The sequence below is a fragment of the Argiope bruennichi genome, chromosome 10 (genome assembly GCF_947563725.1).
Source record: "Argiope bruennichi chromosome 10, qqArgBrue1.1, whole genome shotgun sequence".
NCBI classification, from domain to species: domain Eukaryota; kingdom Metazoa; phylum Arthropoda; class Arachnida; order Araneae; family Araneidae; genus Argiope; species Argiope bruennichi.
The window spans coordinates 83,797,957-83,808,760 of NC_079160.1; the positions used below are offsets into that span (position 1 = coordinate 83,797,957).

At 28.0% G+C, this 10,804-nt stretch overlaps 1 protein-coding gene across 1 annotated transcript in view; it reads left to right on the forward strand.

Annotated features, from left to right (window-relative positions):
• Positions 1–8,256, forward strand: part of LOC129989168 (protogenin-like) — a 97,389-nt gene extending 89,133 nt beyond the window's left edge. The window contains exons 20-22 of the mRNA XM_056097533.1: positions 2,753–2,969; positions 4,100–4,207; positions 6,436–8,256. Coding sequence (XP_055953508.1) covers positions 2,753–2,969; positions 4,100–4,207; positions 6,436–6,945 — 835 coding nt within the window. The 3' untranslated portion in view covers positions 6,946–8,256. The remainder of the gene's footprint in view (positions 1–2,752; positions 2,970–4,099; positions 4,208–6,435) is intronic.
• Positions 8,257–10,804: the final 2,548 nt, after the last annotated feature.

Here is a 10,804-nt window from a genome sequence, read left to right on the forward strand (position 1 = left end):
AGACAACATTCGTTGAAAAGCAATATTAGCCATTTAATAATGTTTAACAGTCACAATTTTATGAAGCAGAGAATGGACATTGACTTTTAATTATGATTTCTGTCCTTGCTATTTCACATGCTTATACTAAATAAAAATTTCATTGTGGTGAAATCGTAACTTTAGATATTATACATTCCAATTATAATCATGTTTGTGTGTAGATTTATGTTTAAAAGCTTCATAATAATCAACAATAAAATTAATACTTCATATGAATTGTATTTAACAATGGTAGCTCCTTCATGAGCTAAAGTGTTGCATAATTGCACCATCTTGTCTTTTTTTTGTTTTAGAAAGTTAAATAGTTTTAAAAATATTAATTTCATTTTGTTTATGGTATCTAAATTCAACAGAAATCTAGCAACTTTATTTTTAGAACATGATATTTAGGAGAAATGGAACAAAAAATGCTATACTACCCTCACTTGAAAAGAAAAGTGCTCATTTCTATTACAGTACAAGCAAACAGCTAAGCGTTTTCTTTTGTTTCACAGTTTATGAAAGGAAGATGCTATGAAAATAATTAACTGTCCTCAAAAGCCTCCCAGATATTAAAAACAAGATCATTTTTCAGCTGTAGATTTTTTCTGTTTTTACAACTCTGAAATTTGATTATAAACAATAGAATGAAGGATTATTAATAATTAATTAGAGAATTGCTATGCGATTGTATTTTTTATAAGTATCTAAGTCATGTCTTTGCAATTGTATTTATCTAAACTTTAAGCTACTATTAAGTTCAAATTCATTTCTAAATTTAAATTTTAATTATAATAATTAATTCTTTGCTTAAATTTGCATACATCAAATCAGATTTGTTATTCACTAATAATTGAATTATTCAAAATGAATTAAGGAGCTTGTGATCTACCATAAGGAATTTCATTGTGCAATATAAGATGTGTTTAATCTTATTCACAATTATATTGCACCAGTGGCCACTGATATATACAGCCTGAGTAAAAACTTTAAGGCCAGAAATTTTTTTTGAGAAAATGTAAAATGAAATAAAAGGGATTAAAATAATATTAATTATTAAAGTTCATTGATAAGAAATAAATGCCATAAACATAATTTGTAAATACATAATTATGAAAAAATGTGGTTATTTAAAAAGTTAGTATTTCTGCCTGAGTAAAAACTTTAAGGCCACCAGTCATTTTTTAAAAATAAATATAATAAAATCGTGTAATTACCATTGCAACTACTAGCTTGTGACAACGCTGCAATTTTCATACTTGTCATACGTTTCTTCGAAGTATTGGTGATCTTTGTGAAGATGGCGAAGGGTAAGAAGTTAACTGATCGTGAAAGTGGACAGATCGAAGCTTTTTCTACAACAGGAATGAGTAGTCGTGCTATTGTGATAAAGATAGGAAGATCAAAGACTGTAGTCAACAATTTTTTTTTAAATTGAAAGACAATTACAGTAAAAAGAATACAGGGGGAAGACCTAAAGCTTTTTCCTCGCGTGATGAAAGAAGAGTTTGCCAACTTGCATCTACTGGAAAGTACTCAACCTGGAAACTGATTCCGACGACAGGTTTAAAAGTTTGTCAAAAAACGATTTATAACACAATTAGAATGTCTGGAAGGTTCACTTATACAGCAAAATTGACTAAGCCTCAGTTACTGCAGAGACACAAAATACAGCGTTTGAACTTTGGCCAGAAAGTCATGACCTGGGACAACCAATGGGTAGAAATTATGTTTTCTGACGAAAAAAAATGGAATTTGGATGGACCAGATGGCTGGAATTTCTACTGGCATGATATAAGAAATAAAAAAGAAATATTCTCCAAGCGCCAATTAGGTGGAGGGTCTGTCATGACCTTGGGGTCGTTTTTCTTACAATTGTGTGGGCTTAATTGCATTCGTTTCAGGCAGAATGAATTCACAAGAATACCAAAATGTCCTAACAAATCTTTTGCCAAATGTGGAATGTTTTGCTGGAGAAAATTGAAAATATCAGCAAGACAATGCATCGATCCATTCGAGTAATAGCACAAAAATTGGTTCCGTCAACAATGTTGAAACTGTGAAATGGCCAGCTAGTTCACCTGACCTTAACCCAATCGAGAACCTTTGGGGGAGACTTAGCAAGAAGAGTTTATGCAAATGGGAGACATTTTACATCAACAACAGAGCTGAAATCTAGAGCGAAGAAGAATGGTATGAAACCGACCCCACCCTTTGTCAAAAACTCGTTTCATCCATGAAAACAAGAGTATTTGAAGTAATTCGAAAAAATGGTTCCTACACAACCTTCTAAGAATTTGTAATTTTTTTCTTATATGTTATTTTCTATGTTGGCCTTAAAGTTTTTACTCAGGCTCAAATATTCATCTGTGTGCTCTGTAATATTTTCTAATAATAAAATATTTGCAAATAAATTTTTCTACTTTTTTTTACTTTTATTTAAGCTCAATAATTATCAATCAAATGGTATTTTAATTCCTCAGTTTATATGTTTCCATTTTCTCAAAATTTTTTTCTGGCCTTAAAGTTTTTACTCAGGCTGTAGAAATAATTTTCTTTTAACTTTTCCACAATTTTTAAAGATCTGATTTTACAATGCTTAATACAAATAGAAATTTAAATAAAAGTTTATTGTGCATTGATGTTGTAGGTGGTAGTGTTGTTAAGAAATATTTTCTACTCCTTCAATACCAACTGTAATTAATTTTTTACGTATATATATATTCTTCAGATGTTGTCCCACTCCACCTGCTGATCCTCATGCAAGCGATGGGAGGTACTCAGCATGCCGTGGCAATGGCTATCTTCCCCAAATGAATGGTCACATACTCAGAGGTCTGCCAGCTGAGAAACGATCCTCCAACAGAGAGAGTCAGGAAATGGAGTGTTTTACTCCCATGTTAAACAGTTGTCCTAATGGCTCCAATGATCGCCATTTAGACACCAAGGTATAATTTTTAAAATCCTTGTAATGTTTATATTCTGCCATATTAATTGAAAAATGCAGTATATATGATGAAAATATCATTTACTTCTTTTTACAAAGCTAAAACAACACAATTGTTTGAAAAAAAATTTGGTTTTAGCTCAATAAAATTTGTTATTTAGTTAGATATTAGCAAATGCTCACTGCTATAGGTTTTTAAAAGTTTTTAACATTTTGCGGTACTAACTCATATTATTATTCAATATTTTTATATTATTACGCAAAACATTGTCATACTATTTTTTAAAAAATTTCTGTGATATCATTTTTTTTCTTTAGTTTTAATAAATTTTTCTCCATATTTTTAAGTACATTTTATGACAATATTTTTCATCCTTTTAGTAACTGTGTTTACACACATGAAATGCATTGAAATACATTTTTGTATGCATATTATCGTTGCTATAATTAAGAGCAAATTTTAAAATAATGTAACGATAGATAAATGGATTCCAAAATGTAACATGTTATGATATTTTAAATTAAAGATTCAAATCGTCATTAATTAATCTTTCTTTCATTGTATAGAAAGCAACTTGTTTTATAAAGACTAATTAAAAGAAAAACTGAATTCATTCTCTAATAACAGCCAATTTTCTTTCTTCTGCTTCTTTTCTTTTTAACTATTAGTTAAATTGCAATTCTATTATGCTTTCCAAATATTTTGAAATCACATTTTGCCAATTAACTGGCCTGATGAATCTTTTTTAATGTTTTATTAATTGTCATTATTAATGAGTCGCATTTATATTTGCAAAAATATCTTAATTGCCATGTTTATTTGCTAAATTAAAGTTTTTGAATGAAGTGGCTTTTTGCATTTTTATTTAGGTTTTATGTTATGGTTGTTTTTTTTTAAATCTGTAATGTTTGCTTTGAGTGACATTCAAATATAACATGGATTTCTATATTAAAATCTGAAATAAACTAAAATGTAAGGGGTTTTTTTTTTTAGTTAGCATATGTGTTGTTATAATTTATTTGATAGGGAATTATGAAAGTTTTTTTTTTTTTTTTATTCATCTTAAAGAAATTGTGATACTATCTTTAAATACTGCAAATTTTGAATATATGTATCATATATTTCTTTAGGGTGGTTATGGAATGTGCAATGGCAGAGCCAATGGTATTCCTTCACAAATATTAAGAAATAGCCATTCTTCATTAAGTAGCCAACAGGGTTTAGTTGGAAGCAGTCCAGTAAGTTCTCTTACTACTGCCATTCTGAGTTTATGTGTTTTTGCTGATGTTCTTAATTATTTTTTATTTGATTGTAAATTTATTTTTATTGATATCCTAAAAATATTTTTAAAATAATGAAATCTTTGTTATTAATTTTTAAATAATATAAATTTCTAAAATGTTGATTTATTTCAATAAAATAAATTGGTATTAGCATGGGGTAAAGGATGTTTGAAGTAAAAGTTCTTTTTCTTTAAAGTGCATGAATAAGCTTTCCTTTTTAAGTTCAAATTATTTAAAAAAAAAAAAAAACGCAGTTGTATCAAAAAGTTTCTATGAAGCTTCCAAAAATTGAAGATTATTTTTCTGGCAGGAATTTGATATCAAAATAGGTTAAATGTGGACGTTTTTATCGTTTCACATTAGTATGAAATCAGCTAATGACATCAGTTTAATACACAATGTAATATTTTCTTCATTTAGTTTGGCGAGATTCACTCAGATTACTGTATCTAAGATGAAATGTGCATATAAACAGCATTTGTTCATTAACGTCTTATGTTTAAGGAAAAATAGCATGCTTTCTATTTATTGTTATTGAATAGGTTTCTTTGATTTGAAATATAAGAATTAAAACTATTTAAAGCGTACTTATTATATTTAAAGCTTGTTTAATGCATTGCTTTTATTTGTAGTATATCATTTATATATCTTTTTATTAGTAATTTAAAACTTCTGGAAACAATATTAGCAATTTAGCAGATACTTAGCTATATTAATGTATTGTTCGAATCAAATATTTTGTTTGTATGGATAATAATTTAATATTTTTTTAATGCCTAGCTATATTAATTTTTTATTAATGTCATTGTATCACATGGATATTTTAATCTATTGATGTAGAATTTTACAATGCATTATTATTCTGAAAAGTTTCTTATGTTAAAAAGTTTATATGTTATAACAATATAAAGTTTATATGTTATAACATATAAAATGTGTAAATGAGATTTGTAATTGAAATTTCTTTAAATTTTTTATTACTAATGAATCACAACAACTTTTGTAAATGAAAATTTAACAGATAAATTGTGACAAAATTATTCAAAGTCATTTTATTAATTTTCAGAAAATAATTTGTAATGGAAAATTCTTTAAATATTTATATATTTTTTAATAAATATAATCCATATTCTTAAAAGAAAGTTTTTGATTGTAGATTTGCTTAGACCAAATGAATCTATTACTTAAAGTTATGAAAATTTGGCATCAGTAGTTTAATATCTCAATGCACTTCAAAATTTCATTTGAAAAATTAAATGTACAAATTTTCCATTTGATGTTTTGAATAATTTTTAGTTAGTTGATCTGAAGTAGGGTGGAAGACTATGGAAACATCTGAATGAATAAGCAGTGTTCTTTCTTTGTTCTTCGAAATTTGTTTTGAAAGGTTAAAATAATTTACTAAGTTTAAGAATTCTAAGAAAAAGGTAATAAATTTTCTACTCAAAATATTACAAAAATTCTTGCATCGGACAAACATTTTCATTTTGTTGACAGTTTCAGAATTTTTGAGCTTGAAGAAAACTTTCTTTCAAATTTTAAACAAGAATGTAGAAATCCCATTCTTAGAATTTTTAATTCTATGTTTTACCTGGCTATTAAAAGATTTTCATCTTTGACTGTAACAGGAAACAAAAGATAAGGATTTCCCCTCTCGTCATAGATTTTTTTTTTTTTTTGCTGTATTGTGATACACATCTTTTCCAGTCATGAATTTGCAGTGACCCAAATGAGAATTATAGTTCTAAGAAGCATGGAATTTTTACACAAGTGAATAGCATTGTTTGTAGCAAACTTTTAAATTCATTATTTTTCTTGATTTTTTTTTTTTTTTTTAACATGCCATTTTTAGTTACTTTTTTCGATTTTCATTTCTGTGCATTTACACTCAATGTCATTGCTGTAATGAAAAATAAGTTTACATATTGTTATTTTTTTGTTTTGTTTTTAATATAATTTTAATTTCTGTTTATATGATTTTAATTTTGCTACCATTCACCATATGATAGATAATGTTGTGTTGATACATTTAACATATAATACAGTTAAACATTCATTCATTGAAATAAAAATGATATTTATTAAAAGTGAATAATTTATCTGTTTGAAATAATGAATAACTCAAAACTTTAACCCTTTTTTTTTGTTGCAAACTTCATAACCATGCACTTTTTCCAATTCAGACTCCGAATTCTGATCACCCAGTACCCCCAAACTCTAAACGTTACACGGTGAATGACCGCAAAGTTGCCGAGAACAACTGGATGGATGAAGCAGGAGACATCACATCGTCCACTGTCCTCCTTGATGACGAGGATGACACGCGACCTGCCGAAACAGACCCTCCCACAGCATCAAAGAATGACACCCTTGCAAATGGTGCTAATAACACAAATGTCACCGAAAGTTCCTCCAACATCCAATCAAAAGACTCCACAGAACCACACACCACTTGCACAGTGCCACCTGTCTCCATATCGCCCCGTTCTCACCCTACACCACGAGACTGTCTGTCAGACAGCGACCCCACTTGCGTGCCATCCACCTCAAACTCTCCCCCTGGCGAGAGGAGTCGCAACTCTGCAAACAGCAGTGAGCCACTCCCATTTTCAGTGAATGCATTTCTCTCGCCACTTGCTGGTCCTCGATTTTCTCAGTCGTCCAACTCGGACGCTGTCCCTGAACCGACTTAAGACGAGATCTGATTTCTCCGTTCAACAGCGCAGACCTACTGAAGTGCAAAATAGAACTTTAAACTACTCCATGAAGGAGCATGGGGGAGGGAGGATGCAAAATGTGTGTGTATGTATCCTCCCTCGCCAGAATTTCATAGATTTTTGTCAGAAGCGGGTATTTTTTATGGACTGTTTTATAGTTATGTTACAAATGTTTATGCGACACTCGAAAGCATTCACCATTACTTTTTCACTTGTACCATAGAATACGTATTTAAATTTTTATTCATTTTAAGATAACAGAAAGAAAAATAGATGTTTTTTTTTTTTAAATCCATGTACATTATGTTTATTGAAACTTTTTCCAAGGATAAAAAATATATATATATATACCAAGCAAGTGAAAATGGCACCTGTGTTACGGAGTTAAACTGGAGGTGCACTCTTTTAAATATTTTATTGAGAAAGAGAAAAATATGTTTTGATTAATGACATCTTTAGAATGCCAACATTCCAAATGGAAAAAATAAGTGGTTGTTTCTCATTATCAGTTTTGTATATAACAGTTATCACTACCATTTTTATGTTTGAATGTCTCTGTGAGTGTATGATTTTTGGTATTACAGCAGCTGCATGAAATAGGGATATAATTGTGTGGATAACAAATTTATGGGGACATTGGATTAAAAAAAAAATTCCATATTTGGAATTTATTAATGCCACAGTAGCATTTGAAGTGCTATTATAAATTTTTATTTTTCACCCTTGCAGTTTTTTGACTCTGTCTGTACTAATGATTTCCTTCTAAGTTTTTATGCGGTGAAAGAAAAATGCAAACTGCATTTTGCTAGTTTGATGAAGGAAAAAAAAAAATTTTGGCATGAAAATTAATTTTGAAAATAATATTTACAAAGCATTCTAAGAAATGAAATTCGAACACATCGTACAAACCAAATTTGAAACCAGAATTCGTAAACCAGTTTCTTTGTTACATTGCCTCTTTATCTGTAATATTGATTTTCTTCTAAGTTATTATATTATGAAAGGAAATGCAAATTGCATTTTGTTATTTTATGGGAAATTTTCTGGCATGAAAATTAAAATTAATATTGAAAATAATATTTACGATGCAGTTCTAAGAAATGAAATTAGAACATATATCTTACAAATCAAACCTGAATTCATAAACCTGCTTCTTTGTTACTTTACTCCCATCTTAGAGAAGCTAGAATTGACAAAATATTTTACAAATATTTTGAGTATTGTATTGTAAATTATAATTTTTTAAAATTTAAATTTTACTTCATAATACTGTGGCATTAATTCAGCTTTGGCAGCTTTTATTTATTGTTAAAAATTTTTGGCATAATGAATGAAATAACAGTTTTTATTGCCAGTTTTTTAACTATTTCTTCAGAAATATCATAATAGTTAACTTATTGCATTTATTATAATCAGAATTTTTCCGTTCCACATTAAGTCATGCAGAATACTTTTGAATGATCATATTCATGAGTTTTAAGACTGTATTTCATTTATATGTACCTCTTCAATTTCAGAAAAACCAATTTTATTCTTTTAATTTTTCCTGATTTGATTTATAGTAAAATTTGATTGGTATGCATGCTGGGGAAGATATCTTAAAATATAAAACATGTTTTTATTTAAATGAGAAACTGATTTTCTTATTCTTACTTTAGGTAAGTTTCTAATATACTTGTAGTAAATACAATATCTCAATTTTCATATTTTGTGTGCAGAAATTTAAAGCAAATTTAAAAATTGATAATTGTAATTAATTGATTTCGTATTTTAGTCCCCTTCCCTTCTTCTTCTTCTTCTTTTTTTTTTTTTTTTTTTTTTTTGCTGAAAAAGGGAGAATCTAAAACTTTGAGATTGTCTTTATAAATATTAACTTATATAGAAAAAAAATAATACTTCTCAAAATGATACTATTCTATCTCAAATTCTGAAATGATTAAATTTTCTTCTAATCTTGTGAAGAAATAACAAATTAAGCAGATTTTCTTTACTGAATTTGCTGAATATTATGATATTGTTTTTTTATTCAAATTGTACACTTTTAAAATGCATGATTTTGTTTGGTATTTTGAGAAATGATCCCAATTTTAATACTGATTCAGATAAATGCATTCAACTAGTTTTTCTGGAAAGATTTGATAGTGCAGCTTCAGTTTTTCTCCATATGACAGGGACAATTCAGCATTGGATTTAGTGTTAAAAACTTTACTGATTTTAATAGCCGCTTAATATATTAGTGGCTGTTATGGATTTCTTCATTTGTAGTTAAATCTTGTAATTAAACTATTGTATTTTAATTTATTTTATTATTATTCCAATTATTCAATTGGTCTGTTGTAACTTTATCCAGTGCTGAAAGCAATGTTTTTGGGTCCTGTTACACTTAGATGCTTTCTACCTCATTTTTTCTTTATATATTATATGTATGTTGTATATAGAATTTTGTTGCTTTATTGTTTGTTTTGTCCTCTCTTTGTGTTACTTTACTCCGAAATAGTTTGGATCTTCTACAAAGACCCTATTGAGTTTCATGCCTTTCTACCAGAATTGTTCTAAAGACAGCATACTTTTCACTTCTTTTTCTCTTCTGTATTTTTAACTTGTGGTTTCTAATTTTTAAACATGTAATGATTTCGTTTAATTTATTAAAATTTGAAAGTTAAGATTTTTTTTTAGCTAATTATTTCCTTTCAAAGGCTTCTACTTCTTTTGTTTGTTTGATGTTTTATTTTATGTTAAGGAAATATTTTTAATTGTATTTACTTTTAATAACTTTGTAATGTTTTTCATTTCCTTAAAAAAAATTTTAAGAATAAGTTTAGCAGTGGTGTTCAGCTTTTTTTTTTTTTTATTTGTCCTTCCCCCTCCAAACAAAATGCCCAAGTAGAGGAATTATGAGCATTCCATATTTACAATTCATATTTTAAATACTCAGTATTCTTATTTTCTTATAGATGACATGCATAATACTACCTCTAATTTTTCCTTATGTTGTGTTTTGTAATGCATCTAAGTACTGTAATAATTGGTACCTGTACTATGATACATAGTTTCACTTTTATTTTCTTTAAAAAATGGTTTCATGGTATATTTTGAAAAAAAATATGCTCGAATACTTTTTATCGATACATGAATTTTATTTATTTATAACTGGAACAAAAAGATAAAGCATTAATTTCTCGGAATTATTGTCGTTTCATCCCTTCTCTTCTTTTTCAGTCCCATTCTGTGATAATTAAGTAAAATTGCTTGAATGGTCCCAAACGCTTTTCCTTATTACTGTCAATGTAGCTCTTGTAAAGATCTGCATTTATTAATCATAACTATCTTATTTTAATTGAATTACAGTGAGAGAATATTTTTGAAAGGGCAGCCGGAGCCCCGATGCAACCTCCCTTAGCTATTGATATGATATCGGAGTATACAAAATCAGGATTACTTATTTAAAATAATGCTTTTTATGAATGAAAATTTCTTTCAGACTGGTTGAAAAAATAATGAAAACTGATTTATATTGGTGTAGGTGATTCAGATCCAAACATAGCAATACAAATATATACTGAATGACATTTAAATATAAAATCCGTGATTTGTTTTCAACACTGTTTATTTTATTAATTTTTTTAAAGGTTAATTACTGACAATTTATTAATAAAATGTTCTTTTTAGGGTTTATATATATATAACTTTTTTTTGAAACATAAATTTTTTTCCCCCTATTTTGGAACCAAATCTTCAGTTAGCTGATATCAAGCTTTTTAAAATGTTTCAATTGATTTTCAGTAAATTCCGCTGAATCTAAACTCTGTATAACCGTTTATATCTCTCCAAAAAA